Genomic DNA, 19,343 nt, shown 5'->3' on the forward strand with positions numbered 1-19,343 from the left:
CCATTGTTACTGTCCTGAGGGACGGCCAGTCTGTCCCAGTCAGTCCATTGTTACTGTCCTGAGAGAGGGTCAGTCTGTCCCAGTCAGTCCAGTGTTACTGTCCTGAGGGAGGGTCAGTCTTTCCCAGTCAGTCCGTTGTTACTGTCCTGAGAGAGGGTCAGTCTGTCCCAGTCAGTCCATTGTTACTGTCCTGAGTGAGGGTCAGTCTGTCCCAGTCAGTCCATTGTTACTGTCCTGAGGGAGGGTCAGTCTGTCCGTCAGTCCAGTGTTACTGTCCTGAGAGAGGGTCAGTCTCTCCCAGTCAGTCCAGTGTTACTGTCCTGAGTGAGGGTCAGTCTGTCCCAGTCAGCCCAGTGTTACTGTCCTGAGGGAGGGTCAGTCTGTCCCAGTCAGTCCATTGTTACTGTCCTGAGGGAGGGTCAGTCTGTCCCAGTCAGTCCATTGTTACTGTCCGGAGAGAGGGTCAGTCAGTCCAGTGTTACTGTCCTGAGAGAGGGTCAGTCTCTCCCAGTCAGTCCATTGTTACTGTCCTGAGGGAGGGTCAGTCTGTCCCCGTCTGTCCATTGTTACTGTCCTGAGAGAGGGTCAGTCTGTCCCAGTCAGTCCATTGTTACTGTCCTGAGGGAGGGTCAGTCTGTCCCAGTCAGTCCATTGTTATGTTCGGAGGGAGGGTCAGTCTGTCCCAGTCAGTCCATTGTTACTGTCCTGAGGGAGGGTCAGTCTGTCCCAGTCAGTCCAGTGTTAATGTCCTGAGGGAGGGTCAGTCTGTCCCAGTCAGTCCATTGTTACTGTCCTGAGGGAGGGTCAGTCTGTCCCAGTCAGTCCATTGTTATGTTCGGAGGGAGGGTCAGTCTGTCCCAGTCAGTCCATTGTTACTGTTCGGAGGGTGGGTCAGTCTGTCCCAGTCAGTCCATTGTTACTGTCCTGGGGGACGGTCAGTCTGTCCCAGTCAGTCCATTGTTACTGTCCTGAGGGAGGGTCAGTCTGTCCCAGTCAGTCCATTGTTACTGTTCGGAGGGAGGGTCAGTCTGTCCCAGTCAGTCCATTGTTACTGTCCTGAGGGAGGGTCAGTCTGTCCCAGTCAGTCCATTGTTACTGTCCTGAGGGAGGGTCAGTCTCTCCCAGTCAGTCCAGTGTTACTGTCCTGAGGGAGGGTCAGTCTGTCCCAGTCAGTCCATTGTTACTGTCCTGAGGGAGGGTCAGTCTGTCCCAGTCAGTCCATTGTTACTGTCCTGGGGGAGGGTCAGTCTGTCCCAGTCAGTCCATTGTTACTGTCCTGAGGGAGGGTCAGTCTCTCCCAGTCAGTCCATTGTTACTGTCCTGAGGGAGGCTCAGTCTGTCCCAGTCAGTCCATTGTTACTGTCCTGTGGGAGGGTCAGTCTGTCCCAGTCAGTCCATTGTTACTGTCCTGAGTGAGGGTCAGTCTGTCCCAGTCAGTCCATTGTTACTGTCCTGAGAGAGGGTCAGTCTGTCCCAGTCAGTCCATTGTTACTGTCCTGAGTGAGGGTCAGTCTGTCCCAGTCAGTCCATTGTTACTGTCCTGAGGTAGGGTCAGTCTGTCCCAGTCAGTCCATTGTTACTGTCCTGAGAGAGGGTCAGTCTGTCCGTCAGTCCAGTGTTACTGTCCTGAGGGAGGGTCAGTCTGTCCCAGTCAGTCCATTGTTACTGTCCTGAGGGAGGGTCAGTCTCTCCCAGTCAGTCCATTGTTACTGTCCTGAGAGAGGGTCAGTCTGTCCCTGTCAGTCCATTGTTACTGTCCTGAGGGAGGGTCAGTCTCTCCCAGTCAGTCCATTGTTACTGTCCTGAGAGAGGGTCAGTCTCTCCCAGTCAGTCCATTGTTACTGTCCTGAGAGAGGGTCAGTCTGTCCCAGTCAGTCCATTGTTACTGTCCTGAGGGAGGGTCAGTCTGTCCCAGTCAGTCCATTGTTACTGTCCTGAGGGAGGGCCAGTCTGTCCCAGTCAGTCCAGTGTTACTGTTCTGAGGGAGGGTCATTCTTTCCCAGTCAGTCCATTGTTACTGTCCTGAGAGAGGGTCAGTCTGTCTCAGTCAGTCCATTGTTACTGTCCTGAGGGAGGGTCAGTCTTTCCCAGTCAGTCCAGTGTTACTGTCCTGAGGGAGGGTCAGTCTTTCCCAGTCAGTCCATTGTTACTGTCCTGAGAGAGGGTCAGTCTGTCCCAGTCAGTCCATTGTTCCTGTCCTGAGGGAGGGCCAGTCTTTCCCAGTCAGCCCAGTGTTACTGTCCTGAGGGAGGGTCAGTCTGTCCCAGTCAGTCCATTGTTACTGTCCTGAGGGAGGGCCAGTCTCTCCCAGTCAGTCCAGTGTTACTGTCCTGAGGGAGGGTCAGTCTTTCCCAGTCTGTCCAGTGTTACTGTCCTGAGTGAGGGTCAGTCTGTCCCAGTCAGCCCAGTGTTACTGTCCTGAGGGAGGGTCAGTCTGTCCCAGTCAGTCCATTGTTACTGTCCTGAGGGAGGGTCAGTCTGTCCCAGTCAGTCCATTGTTACTGTCCGGAGAGAGGGTCAGTCAGTCCAGTGTTACTGTCCTGAGAGAGGGTCAGTCTCTCCCAGTCAGTCCATTGTTACTGTCCTGAGGGAGGGTCAGTCTGTCCCCGTCTGTCCATTGTTACTGTCCTGAGAGAGGGTCAGTCTGTCCCAGTCAGTCCATTGTTACTGTCCTGAGGGAGGGTCAGTCTGTCCCAGTCAGTCCATTGTTATGTTCGGAGGGAGGGTCAGTCTGTCCCAGTCAGTCCATTGTTACTGTCCTGAGGGAGGGTCAGTCTGTCCCAGTCAGTCCAGTGTTAATGTCCTGAGGGAGGGTCAGTCTGTCCCAGTCAGTCCATTGTTACTGTCCTGAGGGAGGGTCAGTCTGTCCCAGTCAGTCCATTGTTATGTTCGGAGGGAGGGTCAGTCTGTCCCAGTCAGTCCATTGTTACTGTTCGGAGGGTGGGTCAGTCTGTCCCAGTCAGTCCATTGTTACTGTCCTGGGGGACGGTCAGTCTGTCCCAGTCAGTCCATTGTTACTGTCCTGAGGGAGGGTCAGTCTGTCCCAGTCAGTCCATTGTTACTGTTCGGAGGGAGGGTCAGTCTGTCCCAGTCAGTCCATTGTTACTGTCCTGAGGGAGGGTCAGTCTGTCCCAGTCAGTCCATTGTTACTGTCCTGAGGGAGGGTCAGTCTCTCCCAGTCAGTCCAGTGTTACTGTCCTGAGGGAGGGTCAGTCTGTCCCAGTCAGTCCATTGTTACTGTCCTGAGGGAGGGTCAGTCTGTCCCAGTCAGTCCATTGTTACTGTCCTGGGGGAGGGTCAGTCTGTCCCAGTCAGTCCATTGTTACTGTCCTGAGGGAGGGTCAGTCTCTCCCAGTCAGTCCATTGTTACTGTCCTGAGGGAGGCTCAGTCTGTCCCAGTCAGTCCATTGTTACTGTCCTGTGGGAGGGTCAGTCTGTCCCAGTCAGTCCATTGTTACTGTCCTGAGTGAGGGTCAGTCTGTCCCAGTCAGTCCATTGTTACTGTCCTGAGAGAGGGTCAGTCTGTCCCAGTCAGTCCATTGTTACTGTCCTGAGTGAGGGTCAGTCTGTCCCAGTCAGTCCATTGTTACTGTCCTGAGGTAGGGTCAGTCTGTCCCAGTCAGTCCATTGTTACTGTCCTGAGAGAGGGTCAGTCTGTCCGTCAGTCCAGTGTTACTGTCCTGAGGGAGGGTCAGTCTGTCCCAGTCAGTCCATTGTTACTGTCCTGAGGGAGGGTCAGTCTCTCCCAGTCAGTCCATTGTTACTGTCCTGAGAGAGGGTCAGTCTGTCCCTGTCAGTCCATTGTTACTGTCCTGAGGGAGGGTCAGTCTCTCCCAGTCAGTCCATTGTTACTGTCCTGAGAGAGGGTCAGTCTCTCCCAGTCAGTCCATTGTTACTGTCCTGAGAGAGGGTCAGTCTGTCCCAGTCAGTCCATTGTTACTGTCCTGAGGGAGGGTCAGTCTGTCCCAGTCAGTCCATTGTTACTGTCCTGAGGGAGGGCCAGTCTGTCCCAGTCAGTCCAGTGTTACTGTTCTGAGGGAGGGTCATTCTTTCCCAGTCAGTCCATTGTTACTGTCCTGAGAGAGGGTCAGTCTGTCTCAGTCAGTCCATTGTTACTGTCCTGAGGGAGGGTCAGTCTTTCCCAGTCAGTCCAGTGTTACTGTCCTGAGGGAGGGTCAGTCTTTCCCAGTCAGTCCATTGTTACTGTCCTGAGAGAGGGTCAGTCTGTCCCAGTCAGTCCATTGTTCCTGTCCTGAGGGAGGGCCAGTCTTTCCCAGTCAGCCCAGTGTTACTGTCCTGAGGGAGGGTCAGTCTGTCCCAGTCAGTCCATTGTTACTGTCCTGAGGGAGGGCCAGTCTCTCCCAGTCAGTCCAGTGTTACTGTCCTGAGGGAGGGTCAGTCTTTCCCAGTCTGTCCAGTGTTACTGTCCTGAGGGAGGGTCAGTCTTTCCCAGTCAGTCCAGTGTTACTGTCCTGAGTGAGGGTCAGTCTGTCCCAGTCAGTCCATTGTTACTGTCCTGAGGGAGGGCCAGTCTGTCCCAGTCAGTCCATTGTTACTGTCCTGAGGGAGGGTCAGTCTTTCCCAGTCAGTCCAGTGTTACTGTCCTGAGGGAGGGTCAGTCTTTCCCAATCAGTCCATTGTTACTGTCCTGAGGGAGGGTCAGTCTGTCCCAGTCAGTCCATTGTTACTGTCCTGAGTGAGGGTCAGTCTGTCCCAGTCAGTCCATTGTTACTGTCCTGAGGGAGGGTCAGTCTGTCCCAGTCAGTCCATTGTTACTTTCCTGAGGGAGGGTCAGTCTTTCCCAATCAGTCCATTGTTACTGTCCAGAGAGAGGGTCAGTCTTTCCCAGTCAGTCCATTGTTACTGTCCTGAGAGAGGGTCAGTCTCTCCCAGTCAGTCCATTGTTACTGTCCTGAGGGAGGGTCAGTCTTTCCCAGTCAGTCCATTGTTACTGTCCTGAGGGAGGGTCAGTCTGTCCCAGTCAGTCCATTGTTACTGTCCTGAGTGAGGGTCAGTCTGTCCCAGTCAGTCCATTGTTACTGTCCTGAGGGAGGGTCAGTCTGTCCCAGTCAGTCCATTGTTACTGTCCTGAGTGAGGGTCAGTCTGTCCCAGTGAGTCCATTGTTACTGTCCTGAGAGAGGGTCAGTCTTTCCCAGTCAGTCCATTGTTACTGTCCTGAGGGAGGGTCAGTCTGTCCCAGTCAGTCCATTGTTACTGTCCTGAGAGAGGGTCAGTCTGTCCCAGTCAGTCCATTGTTACTGTCCTGAGGGACGGCCAGTCTGTCCCAGTCAGTCCATTGTTACTGTCCTGAGAGAGGGTCAGTCTGTCCCAGTCAGTCCAGTGTTACTGTCCTGAGGGAGGGTCAGTCTTTCCCAGTCAGTCCGTTGTTACTGTCCTGAGAGAGGGTCAGTCTGTCCCAGTCAGTCCATTGTTACTGTCCTGAGTGAGGGTCAGTCTGTCCCAGTCAGTCCATTGTTACTGTCCTGAGGGAGGGTCAGTCTGTCCGTCAGTCCAGTGTTACTGTCCTGAGAGAGGGTCAGTCTCTCCCAGTCAGTCCAGTGTTACTGTCCTGAGTGAGGGTCAGTCTGTCCCAGTCAGCCCAGTGTTACTGTCCTGAGGGAGGGTCAGTCTGTCCCAGTCAGTCCATTGTTACTGTCCTGAGGGAGGGTCAGTCTGTCCCAGTCAGTCCATTTTTACTGTCCTGAGAGAGGGTCAGTCTGTCCCAGTCAGTCCATTGTTACTGTCCTGAGGGAGGGTCAGTCTGTCCCAGTCAGTCCATTGTTACTGTCCGGAGAGAGGGTCAGTCAGTCCAGTGTTACTGTCCTGAGAGAGGGTCAGTCTCTCCCAGTCAGTCCATTGTTACTGTCCTGAGGGAGGGTCAGTCTGTCCCAGTCAGTCCAGTGTTACTGTCCTGAGAGAGGGTCAGTCTGTCCCAGTCAGTCCAGTGTTACTGTCCTGAGAGAGGGTCAGTCTGTTCCAGTCAGTCCATTGTTACTGTCCTGACAGAGGGTCAGTCTGTCCCAGTCAGTCCAGTGTTACTGTCCTGAGTGAGGGTCAGTCTGTCCCAGTCAGTCCATTGTTACTGTCCTGAGAGAGGGTCAGTCTGTCCCAGTCAGTCCATTGTTACTGTCCTGAGTGAGGGTCAGTCTGTCCCAGTCAGTCCATTGTTACTGTCCTGAGGGAGGGTCAGTCTGTCCCAGTAAGTCCATTGTTACTGTCCTGAGGGACGGTCAGTCTCTCCCATTCAGTCCATTGTTACTGTCCTGAGAGAGGGTCAGTCTGTCCCAGTCAGTCCATTGTTACTGTCCTGAGTGAGGGTCAGTCTCTCCCAGTCAGTCCATTGTTACTGTCCTGAGAGAGGGTCAGTCTGTCCCAGTCAGTCCATTGTTACTGTCCTGAGTGAGGGTCAGTCTGTCCCAGTCAGTCCATTGTTACTGTCCTGAGGGAGGGTCAGTCTGTCCCAATCAGTCCATTGTTACTGTCCTGAGGGACGGTCAGTCTGTCCCAGTCAGTCCATTGTTACTGTCCTGAGAGAGGGTCAGTCTGTCCCAGTCAGTCCATTGCTACTGTCCTGAGAGAGGGTCAGTCTGTCCCAGTCAGTCCATTGTTACTGTCCTGAGGGAGGGTCAGTCTCTCCCAGTCAGTCCATTGTTACTGTCCTGAGGGAGGGTCAGTCTCTCCCAGTCAGTCCATTGTTACTGTTGTGAGGGAGGGTCAGTCTGTCCCAGTCAGTCCAGTGTTACTGTTCTGAGTGAGGGTCAGTCTCTCCCAGTCAGTCCATTGTTACTGTCCTGAGAGAGGGTCAGTCTGTCCCAGTCAGTCCATTGTTACTGTTGTGAGGGAGGGTCAGTCTGTCCCAGTCAGTCCAGTGTTACTGTTCTGAGTGAGGGTCAGTCTCTCCCAGTCAGTCCATTGTTACTGTCCTGAGAGAGGGTCAGTCTGTCCCAGTCAGTCCATTGTTACTGTCCTGAGAGAGGGTCAGTCTGTCCCAGTCAGTCCATTGTTACTGTCCTGAGGGAGGGTCAGTCTCTCCCAGTCAGTCCATTGTTACTGTTGTGAGGGAGGGTCAGTCTGTCCCAGTCAGTCCAGTGTTACTGTTCTGAGTGAGGGTCAGTCTGTCCCAGTCAGTCCAGTGTTACTGTTCTGAGTGAGGGTCAGTCTGTCCCAGTCAGTCCATTGCTACTGTCCTGAGAGAGGGTCAGTCTCTCCCAGTCAGTCCATTGTTACTGTCCTGAGGGAGGGTCAGTCTCTCCCAGTCAGTCCAGTGTTACTGTCCTAAGAGAGGGTCAGTCTGTCCCAGTCAGTCCAGTGTTACTGTCCTGAGAGAGGGTCAGTCTGTCCCAGTCAGTCCAGTGTTACTGTTGTGAGGGAGGGTCAGTCTGTCCTTGTCAGTCCAGTGTTACTTTCCTGAGTGAGGGTCAGTCTCTCCCAGTCAATCCATTGTTACTGTTCTGAGTGAGGGTCAGTCTGTCCCAGTCAGTCCAGTGTTACTGTCCTGAGAGAGGGTCAGTCTCTCCCAGTCAGTCCAGTGTTACTGTCCTGAGTGAGGGTCAGTCTGTCCCAGTCAGTCCAGTGTTACTGTTGTGAGGGAGGGTCAGTCTGTCCTTGTCAGTCCAGTGTTACTGTCCTGAGTGAGGGTCAGTCTCTCCCAGTCAATCCATTGTTACTGTCCTGAGGGAGGGTCAGTCTCTCCCAGTCAATCCATTGTTACTGTTCTGAGTGAGGGTCAGTCTGTCCCAGTCAGTCCAGTGTTACTGTCCTGAGAGAGGGTCAGTCTCTCCCAGTCAGTCCAGTGTTACTGTCCTGAGTGAGGGTCAGTCTGTCCCAGTCAGTCCAGTGTTACTGTTGTGAGGGAGGGTCAGTCTGTCCTCGTCAGTCCAGTGTTACTGTCCTGAGTGAGGGTCAGTCTCTCCCAGTCAGTCCAGTGTTACTGTCCTGAGTGAGGGTCAGTCTCTCCCCGTCAGTCCAGTGTTACTGTCCTGAGTGAGGGTCAGTCTGTCCCAGTCAGTCCAGTGTTACTGTCCTGAGTGAGGGTCAGTCTCTCCCAGTCAGTCCAGTGTTACTGTTGTGAGCGAGGGTCAGTCTGTCCCAGTCAGTCCATTGTTACTGTCCTGAGTGAGGGTCAGTCTCTCCCAGTCAGTCCAGTGTTACTGTCCTGAGTGAGGGTCAGTCTGTCCCAGTCAGTCCAGTGTTACTGTCCCGAGTGAGGGTCAGTCTCTCCCAGTCAGTCCATTGTTACTGTCCTGAGTGAGGGTCAGTCTGTCCCAGTCAGTCCAGTGTTACTGTCCTGAGTGAGGGTCAGTCTCTCGCAGTCACTCCCACTCAACCTGACTGCAAGGGAAGAGTTATTGACAAGGGTACAAGGTGTATTGCACTGTATTGGCAATGTGATGAAGTAGGGTGTATATTATTTTGAATGGGGGATTAGAAAGGTTGACTTTGCCAGTTCAATCTGGAGAGGTTCGGGAACATTCTGATTGCAGTTGGTTCTTAGTACCTGGAATGTCTTACTAAAACGGGTAGTGAGAGTGAAATGTATTAAAACTCCTCAAAGGGGAAAATCTGAGAAATAGAAATTTAGGAGGGTGGGAATGTGCCATTAAACGGCTGTTTCTTTTGAGCATGATGGGTAAATGACCTCTTCCTGTGCTGTCAAATGATTTAATTCTATTGTTGGTTTGTAAAGGATTTTGATTAATTAAAAGACCCTTCAGTTTCTTTGAATTCTAATTGTCAGGTATGAGCTGATGTATTATTGCTGGCAACTGAACCCACGAGAGCGGCCGACCTTTGAGATAATCTGCTGTCAACTGGAGAAGATTCTGGAAGACCTCCCGCCCTCTTCGGACCCAGAGGAGATCCTCTACGTCAACATGGAGGATGCTTGTGGGAGGTCAGACAGTCGTTGTGAGCAGGGAGCAGTCGGAGGCGGAGATCTTGAGGAGTGTTTGAAGGATTCGTGCTCGCAGTTCTCCAAAGCGCCTGTGGTAACATCGGCTGATGTCCACCAGTCAGATGCAGTCGATCGCTACGTCCTGTGTCCGCCTCACGAGAATGCCCGGCTAATGGCAGTGGTACCCTCGAGCAGCAGCGCACCGCAGTGTTTAGCGGCCGAGGACTTCCCGCTGGAAGAAACATGCGGGATGGAATGTAAATGAGAGACACCACATGCGTTTTTTGACTCTTCAGTTTCGAGGTGCCCTGCCTCAACCAATCACTCAAACAATCTCCAAACAAAGGCTGACTGCAAGTCATGTTTCAATTGCAGGAAAATATAGTGTCACTTTGACCATAATGACACAAGACCATTGCCACAGCAGAGACAAGTCAGCAATTGGAACTGAAAAGAGCAGACAGCCAACCAATTTAACCAATTACCAAACCCGCTGCCAATCTCTTGCATTTCATGAATTTCAAAGTCTCTCGCCTGTCTTCCACCTGCCAATTTTCATCGCTCGTAGAACAGAGCTAAAACAGGCACAGTGTCTAGAATTTATATCACACTGGCTTCAATGCAACAGGACTTGGGCACAGATATCAAATGCTTCTTGACGTTTTAACCAGGTTTTCTCAGAGCCATCGTGGAGTTAAGCATGCTGGGAAGCGTACATGTGAACCCAGCTTTGCCGTGAAAAACAGCACTGGAGGTGAAAGGTCAAGAGGTCATGAGTTCGGGGGATGTCGGCTCCGATTAAGCTGCATGACCCCTGAACCGGGATTTTAACTTTCCTGTATGGCAATGAGAGAAATATTTGAAGATTGGATGTGAAAAATTATAGACTGTGGAACATTTTAAAGGTGAGGCGCTCACCTCGAAAAAGTGTAAACAAAAATTATAAGATAAAAACAGAATGGCAGGGGAAAAGCTATTGAACAGAAGCGTAGAGAAATCAGAGTGCCTGTAGTTCGGGCATCTGCAAGTAAATTAATTTACAATTCATTCCTCTCCTTCCCCAGCCAGTTTGTTATAATTTTTAAATGAATGATAGTAAACACAAGACATGTTTGATTGGTACCTGAGTTACCACAGGTACAGTGGGTTAATGGATCGTCGAACTTATTACACCTGTTGCTTTCATTGCATAACACATCTAAATACAGATATTCCCACTGCATAACTGGGACATGGTTTAACAAGGCCATTCCTTTGTTGGGAGGCACTTTCTCAGGCATCGCAATGCCACTTCGTGGTAACAACTTGAACGTACGATGTTGAGTCAGCACTTTGTGTCATTTGCCAGGGCCAGCACGGTTTAGACACTGTGATTCCGAGCCCTGCTCAGCACACCACACTTTAGATCCACCACACAAGCTGGGAAGGGACCAGAAAGTGGAAATTCTATCATCAGTGTCCGAGCAAAAGTTGAATTTCTAGATACTTCCAGGATTAGGTTCTGGTATGTCAAAGATTATTTTGAGCCTCTCTCCATCTATTTGGTCTAAATGGCTAATAACTCTCTGGTGGGTTGTGACTTTCTATCAGGACTTTAATCAGCATTTACTCACTCGATGTTAATTAGCTTTCTGCACGGTTGGTGTCTTTGCGATCTTTCACATTATCTCAGGTTTGAGAAGGTGTGATCCTTTTATTAGTGGATGACTAGTCATCCGTCTGGATGGCAAATTGATCGGGAAACAGAACAGTAGAACACTTGGCAGCTTTGTCTTCATGGCATTATCACCCGATTGGCAACAAAGACACGGGCGGCTGGGAATCTGTGTCCAGTTCTGACCTTTAGGAGCTGTCCCAGGGGTTGCAATGAAGTGAATGCAACAAGTGGACACCCAATGACAACTACTTTCAAAGGGGCTTCTCGGTGAAAAGCTCAGCCATCCAGTCCAAACGATGCCAACCTGTAGGCTGCCAAAGGCAAAGCACCTTAGCCTATTTGTCTTAACAAGCACAGAACATTTGAATTTGTTTACAATATTTTGTGTAACATTTATCTCTAAATGGACTTCAAACAAAGGACAACATCCTGTGGCATCTTCTAACATGAACTGAAATTGGGAGAGTCTCTACTCGCTAACGGGGCAACTGTGATTTAGGAGCAGCATCTTGTCGTCAGCCACAATGTTTTGTGTCACGTTAACGCTGCACTGAAAGACTCTGGCATACCTGTGCTGTACAATCAGATCAAAAAGGGAGTACACAACACATTTGAGGCTGAAGTTTTGTGAATGAACTTGGGATTTGCTATCATTGATTTCAGCAAATAAATTGCGCCCTTCATTAATATATTTTTGACAACACCCTGCACCGGGTATACGGAGACCCAGGGTTTGTGCAGGAATAAATGGCACACAACTCCAGTGTCTCCTCAACACAGTCCGAGATAGACATCCACAGCCATCAGCACTGAGGAATCGCTGATTACTCCTAATGCTTTATAACCCACACTGGGCCCGGCCTTTAGGAGTGATGTGAGTTGAGCAATTAGTCTGCAGAATGGTCCATGATTCCAGCTGGACTGACTGACTGTGCTTGAAGCCAATCTTCCGATCTTTTGCTACTCATCGCCGCATTGGAAAAAGTGTCATTTTCATCGTAAAACAACATCAAATAACTTTGTCTTGTTAATGTTTGTGGATCAATCCCAAGATTAATTGCCATTGTAAATGATTAGCTCCCATGGGGACCCTAGTTGGCTTGAAATGTAAAGAATATCGGCAACAACTTCCATCAGCTTTGATGTAGGGAGAGTTGCCATGGCAATTCAACAGTGGGACTCAAATCATCTCCACTGGAGCTTGTAGTGGTTATGGGCCCTGTAAAAACAGTGACTGCGTCCTATCACACACATTGGACAGCATGTTCAATTAGGTACACTAGCCCCAGTCTTCATGGTACTGGGAGGGTAACCCAGAGATCCTGAGTTCTAATCTCTGCCGTGGCTTGTTATGACCTTGAATTGAATGAATCTGGTAATTTGTGAACTGGCACTAGAAAGAGCAAATGACTATGAAAACTTCCCAGATTGTCATAAAAACCCAGCTGATTCAGTAGTGCCCTTCAGGAAAGGGAAGCCTGTCCATGGGACGGTTTAATACACACTCTCTCATTATCCCAAGAACACATATATGTCAAAAAAAATTCCTAATCCACACAGGGGAGGGAGGAGGAAATTTGTACTAATTAGTGCATAAACAAGGTGGAAGAGCACCATGTTACCGTGGCAATTAATTTGAGCTCATAAAAGTTAAAAACGTGTTTCCGTTGACTTGATTTACTATCTGAGTTAATTCCATTATTTGTTTGAAGCAAGATGTTTGATTCCGTGGCTAGAACAGAGTCAGTTCTCTTTGTGCTGTCCCAGAGTGTGAATCAGACACTGCTCATGCCCAGCCTGTGACTCTCCATCTGTTAAAGTGAATGGTAGAAATTTAAGGGCTGAGGTCGGGTCACAAACTCTGACTGGATGTATTCCTGGAGGTTTCTTCCCATGACTTCCTCCCTCAATCTGGCCTGCCCGCACACTACTCCCATTGGTCGCTCAATGTGTCCAACATCACAAAGCTCCGCCTTTCCAGGCCAATTGGAAGGCGAGCAGACTCTTCGTTATTTGATTGGATGATTCTTGACTGGCAGTCAAATAGGCTTTTCCTCCCATCTCCAACACTACTATTATCACTAATATACCAAAGTGTTGAAAGAAATTAGTTTTTTAATGCTACAGTACTTCTTCTTCTAAGTTGCTCCCAGCCCTGTCCAGGAGTTTAATCTTCAATTCCTGGAGGATCCAGGACAATTCTGTAGGGTTGGCAATCTGAGGAGTTGCACGTGTAGACAGAGCTTGAGGGGCAAAATCTCCTCTTTACTTTTCCAGTGCGAGTTGGCAGGAAGGCTGTTTGTTCTCACTCAAATAGCTGCTGGGTGCGATGATTTAAGTGGAGTCATCTCGAGAGTTGCTGCATCTAGACCGACACACATGTTCTGCACTTTCATGTACTCTATGCAAAGTTCCACTTTCCGCCTCTGGTGTGAGTGCAGGGGATGAAAGAGGATGATTTGGGCATGTACTTTTGCGCCACTTTTAAGTTAACTGTAAAACCAGAATTGGTGCTTCTGGACAATGTAATTGAGTTTTGGGTTCAACCCATCCATAGTCGTTCAGTAAATTCCAATCCAGCTTGCACTGATATTGTGATCCAGGACATGTTTTAGCCCCTCCCTGTAAAACAGGCTGAACGGAGGTACTGACAGTGCCTGCTATAGATTTGATTCAATGATCTTAACGTGACAATGTACCTGTGAATCCTTATGAAGTGCACTCACGTCGAATGCACAGCACAGAAACAAGTCATTTAGCCCAACAGGTCCATGCCCGTGTTTATGCTCCACACGAGCCTCTTTCCATCCTCTTTCATCCAACTCTATTAGCCTATCCTTCTATTCCTTTCTCCATCATGTGTTTATCGAGCTTCCCCTTAAATGTATCTATGCTTTTCACCTCCCTGTGGTAGTGAGTTCCACCACTCTCTGGATAACGAAATTCTTCTTGAACGCTATTGGGTTTATTACTGACTATCTTATGTTTATAGTCCCGAGGCGGTCAATTTGTACAAATCTATTCTTCTGTTAGTTCTACAGCTTGGCCAGTAACTAGTGATCCGTGCATCAGCTCACGCTGTCAGTAGCTGTGATGTGTGACGTGCAGCCTTTTTTTATTGACTTACAATGCAGGTTTCATCCAATGGGAGCTCAGAATCCTTAAAGCTGTCACATTTCTGCCAATGAAATCAGACAGAAACTTTATTTAAATATTTATAAAGCCTTTGTTTCAAATCTGTTCCATTGCTGGATCTGTCAACTGAGAAACGTAGTGAGAATTCCTTGTTTACATACAGATAAACACACACCGGAACGGTCGTACAAAGTGGACATGTCAATCAGAAGGTGCAGCCTTGGTGATTGACCTTTGTCCAGCAGGCTGATTTGTGGAGATTGTGCAGCCAGTGAGATGCTTGTCCGCTGGCCTTAATTATCGAGGAATAGAGGGCAGCTCTGTGATTTCCTGACCGATGCACTGTGGTCAGGTGAGCCCTCCTGAATGGCAGTGCAAACTGGAAAAGTTACCTGCCTTAGGAAGAAGCAGAGGAAGCCAGATTGTGGCAGCCATGTTGATGCAACAATAATGAGAGTTAGTCAAGTGTTAATGATCTGCCATTAGGTGTCCGAGCACATTTGTTAAATACTGTCATCATATGTGGAAGGGCTACTATACACATTTAAAGGCAGCAGATCCTCTTGACCATTAGTCACCCAGATCACCATTATCATCTTCACAATCTTCGACATGAACATCTTCATCTTCTTCATTGTCTTCAAAGTCTTTACCTTCAAAATCCAGCATCAGCATTCTTTTCATTTCCTTTCTTTGAAACCAACATTGGATTCTGGAACACTGACCCTGTCTCCTGGTCGGAGCCTGCACGTAACAGGAAGCCCATGAGGACTGGAACTAACTGAAGGCTAAGTTCCATTATGATAGCTTTTCATTGAAGTGAGACACTGCTTCCTTTGGGTCCAGTGTGAATGCCTGTCAAGAAGACCATTAGAAAACTGACTAAACACACCATCTGTTAGCTGCCTGCCTGGGGTATCACAGCCAGTGCCAAGATGGCAACCTGAGACCTCAAGGAAACACCGATAAAGGTTTTCAAATACTTTCCTGTCAGGTTGCTGTATATTAAGGACATTCATAAAGTATCATTTATAATCTTTCTCGTAATGACTTTGCCTGAAGTCTCAGTGGCTACATGCACCACTGGGTGAGGCACTAATCTGTATCGACAAGGAAGATCCCAGGGTCAATCCATGGCCTGTAGTAAATTAGTAACTGTTGTTGGGGACAGTGCTGGACATGCTACAATTGGCCTCAGTACCACTTGATTCAGGTTCCTGCAGATGATAACTGTCCATTGGCCCCTGTAGGACAATGATCATGTGCAAATGCAGGGTGAGATTAGGATCAGATTTGGCTGTGATACACCCTACAGTCAAATAGCCTGCCAGGAAGCACCATTTGGACTGATGCATGAAAACTAGTCATTTGGACAGGGCACCTGGAAGCCTCCAGTATTAGGGAACCAAATCCCATTGGGAGCCAGTGCCTTCAAGACAGGAGATAATTGGGAGGGGAAGAAGATATTTTACACTGAGATTTTTCTCAGTTGCTCAATATCCCTGCACTGACCTCAGAGTCAACAATCTGTCCTCTTAACTCTTTATCGTGGCAGCATCACTGTGAGGACCTGACCATCCAGTTGGATAGATTTCCTGATCAATAACTGGACAGAACCAATGGCCATTCGAATTCAGTACCTGACCCTGAAAGCAGAGATTCTACCCGGCAGTAAAGTGACAGCAGTGCATCCTGGGATTAGTCAGTGCTATTCTATTCAGGCACTCCACAGTTTTCAGATTGTTCTCTCTTATGCACTAGAAATGACTTGAAGCAAAACCTGAGCTCTTAGGTTTTGCTCCAACAAGATATCAGCCACTCTGAGTCGCTGAGTTTAAATGTTGCGGAAAGGTGGGGGTGGGGGGGGGGTGGGGGTGGGGGCGCAGGGGGTGGGGGTGTGCGCCTGTTTGTCCGTAATATATCATTGTGGAAGACAATGAACCCAGAGATCATGCAAACAGGTAAAGGCATTATAACAAGGATGGGAACACCCTACAAATATCCATTGCCATATTAGCAGCACCCCACAGTAGTTCCAGTAGCCACTGTAAAAAGACACAAGCAGGCGATGTGACCTGTGCGGAAATGTGGAAAGGATATTTTCCATTAGGCATTTATTAACTTCCCAGTGATTTGATCCATTTCTTGCTGGAGTTGCAGGAAGCAGAACAATGCTACACCTGTGTAGTAATGGGTGCTGTGGTGCATTGCGTGCGAGCACTTGGTGGGCCAGAATGGAGGGAGCTTAACTCACCATTGAACTGCAGTTGCACCTGAGCTGGGAGTGCTTGGTGCTGATACTGCTTGAATGGGGAAGCCTGCCGTTCCCCAGGGCCATCTTAAAAAACAAAGACTGATATTTAGGATTGGGAGCAACTTGTGACCATGAGCTGGGTGAGAATTGAGGTCAAAGTGCACAGTGCCCTTTAACGAGTAGCTCGCCTCTTGGCAGTTTTATGAAAGGTTTATTATTTTTTTCTCAAGTCTTGGTAATAAAGAAATTCCTACTTTGCTGGGCCAGACTAGTTGAATATTATGGGCTGACAATGTTCTTTGGGAGTGCGTTAAAGAGTCAAGCACTCTAAATACTTTAGCATTGATTTATTGTTTTGCTTTGTGCTTTCTAAGAATCACCTCATTATAGACCAGCTTGGGCATTGCCCGCAGGTAATTTCCCAGCAATTTTGTGCCTTTGACTCCTGCTTAGTTTTTTTTTCATTTCCTCGTTTCATGGTCGCCTCAATCTTCACACGAGGCTCGATTTTCCTTGTGCAAGTCCTGCGGAGCTGAGCTGTGAGAATTGGGTCTGTATGTGTGGGTTTTAGGCTGGTGTGGGTTGTCTGGTGGATGTGCCACCCTTGGGTAAGCTGGCTCCAAACCAACTCCACACAGGGTGCCCGTCACCCGGCCGTTGTCCAGCCTGGCCAGTCGTTAATGCAAAACCTTTAATTTTATTCGTTATATTTTACAGAAGGTCGCTTTCTTACAGAAGTTTTATAAAGTTTTTATATAAATGTATATACTTTGATACAAACAGTAATTAATTCCAGTCACTTCACGCTGCACATGCTGAGCTGCATCTTAGCTAAGTGTCGTTGTACATGCTGTTTATAAAATAAATCCTGTTTTTAAGCCTTATTGTAGTCACTCTGTAATGTGTAAATGCTTGTCTCCAGAATTGAAAAGATACATATTGCAATTCATGATACTGCCCAGAGGAGGCCATTCGGCCCAAGTCCATTTCCTTAAACTTTTCCCATAGCTCTTTAAATATTTTCAAGTATTTATCCAATTCCCTTTTGAAAGTTACAATTGAATCTGCTTCCACCGCCCTTTCAGGCAGCGCGTTCCAGATCACAACAACTCACAGAGTAAAAACATTCTCCTCATTTCCCCTCTGCTTCATTTACAAATGATCTTAAATCTGTATCCTCCTGCCACCAGAAACAGTTTCACCTCATTTACTCAAGCAGAACCCTTCATGATTTTGAAAGCCATTATGAAATTTCCTCTTAATCCTTTCTGCTGTAAGGAGAGCAGCCCCAGCTTCTCCAGTCTGTCCACTTCACTGAAGTCCCTCGTTCTGCTGCCATTCTCGACAGTTTCCTCTGCACCGCCTCCAAGATCTTGACATCTATAAATGACTCTCAAAAGATTGCAAATTACTTCACATGCGTAGGTTCCAGTAATTTTGCCTGTTAATCTATGATTCCGTCTGTGTTGACTTCTCCCAGATCTGGCAATCTCCCCACAGAGTGCTAATTCCTGCCTCTTATTGGCAGAGAGTGGGTGGAAAAGTGGTCATGATGCACCCCCTAGTGGTGAGAGTTTGTCCTTGCGAATGCTGGCATGGCCACTGATGTCCATGACATTTACGTTGAATCTGTTTCAAAGCCCATTGAAATCCAAATGATTGATTTAACATTTGAAGCAACTTTTCACACAGCAGTCATCAGTCACTCCTGTGAGTTTACCAACTCCAGCTCGTCAATCAACTGACTTGCCAAGTTTGAATGTAACTGAGAATGTTGGTCCCAAGCTGATTATTAAAGGACTGTTTATAAATGCTAAAAACTAATGGTTTTAAACTAAAAACTAAAACTTGGCATTTGTTGAAGCTTTAACTTATGCAAAATTGCTGTGAAAATTTACCAGCTCTCACCCTTGTTTTGAATGGGTTTTAATTCATTTCGCAGAGGGGAAACTAGTATTTGTTCTGGTTTCCAACTGACCTGACACAACACAGGAATCTTATTCAATATTCTTGCACCTTGTCAGGGGTCAAGTGACTATCACTCACCACCGTGTGATTTCCAACTCTCCAGTGACCTCCCAGCACGGGAGATTGGAGCACCTGCTGACTTCTTTCTTTGTCTTGTGTACAGAAAAGTCTTTTATTGCATGAACCCTGACCTCTCATGGTAACACCTGACCTTGACCCATGATATGTCCTAAATAAGCAACCTTGGCCTCGGCAAACTTGCTCTTTGCCAGGTTTATGATGATGTTAACTTTGGCCAGCCTGTCAAATAGAGCTCGCAAATGTCTGACATCATGAACTCCATGCATGGCTGTCCAATAAAAGGTCATTGGTGTACATAACACAATTACTCAACCCGGCAATCACTTGATTGGTTAATCTTTGAAATGTAGCTGATGAATTTTTCATTCCAAATGACATGACATTACATTGGAACAGACCATCTGGTGTCACAAAAGCAGAAATTTATTTGTCTTGATCGGTCAAGGGGACTTGCCAATATTCCCGAAGCAAATCAATCTTGTTAGCAAAGGCCGAGTTCCCTACCATCTCCGCTTCTACCGATATTTTGTCAGCATCCTCTTCCTTAGTAAACGCCAACGCAAAACTCAATTTTTTTTTATTTGTTTATGGGATGTGGGCATCACTAGCCAGGCCAGCATTTATTGCCCATCCCAAATTGCCCTTGAGAAGGTGGTGGTGAGCTGCCTTCTTGAACCGCTGTAGTCTGTGTTGGGTAGGTACACCCACAGTGCTGTTTGGAAGGGAGTTCCAGGATTTTGACCCAGCGACAGTGAAGGAACGACGATATAGTTCCAAGTCAGGAAACTGTGTGGCTTGGAGGGGAACTTGCAGGTGGTGGTGTTCCCATGCATCTGCTGCGCTTGTCCTTCTAGTTGGTAGAGGTCGTAGGTTTGGAAGGTGCTGTCTAAGGTGCCTTGGTGCGTTGCTGCAGTGCATCTTGTAGATGGTACACACTGCTGCCACTGTGCGTTGGTGGTGGAGGGAGTGAATGTTTGTAGGTGGTGTGCCAATCAAGCGGGCTGCTTTGTCCTGGATGGTGTCGAGCTTCTTGAGTGTTGTTGGAGCTGCACCCATCCAGGCAAGTGGAGAGTATTCCATCACACTCCTGACTTGTGCCTTGTAGATGGTGGACAGGCTTTGGGGAGTCAGGAGGTGAGTTACTCGCCACAGCTCTATCAGATCTAAGCTCTGCAGTCCTACCATATCCAGTCGTGAATGGTGATGGGCAATTAAACAACTAACTGGAGGAGGTGGCTCCACAAATATCCACAAATATCCCCATCCTCAATGATGGGGGAGCCCAGCACATCAGTGCAAAAGATAAGACTGAAGCATTTGCAACAATCTTCAGCCAGAAGTGCCGAGTGGGTGA

General features: G+C 48.4%; 1 protein-coding gene across 1 annotated transcript in view; it reads left to right on the forward strand.

Annotated features, from left to right (window-relative positions):
* Positions 1 to 15,537, forward strand: part of LOC137353144 (tyrosine-protein kinase receptor UFO) — a 268,260-nt gene extending 252,723 nt beyond the window's left edge. The window contains exon 20 of the mRNA XM_068019190.1: positions 8,739 to 15,537. Coding sequence (XP_067875291.1) covers positions 8,739 to 9,159 — 421 coding nt within the window. The 3' untranslated portion in view covers positions 9,160 to 15,537. The remainder of the gene's footprint in view (positions 1 to 8,738) is intronic.
* The last annotated feature ends 3,806 nt before the right edge of the window (positions 15,538 to 19,343 follow it).

The sequence above is a fragment of the Heterodontus francisci genome, chromosome 40 (assembly GCF_036365525.1).
Source record: "Heterodontus francisci isolate sHetFra1 chromosome 40, sHetFra1.hap1, whole genome shotgun sequence".
Taxonomy (NCBI): Eukaryota; Metazoa; Chordata; class Chondrichthyes; order Heterodontiformes; family Heterodontidae; genus Heterodontus; species Heterodontus francisci.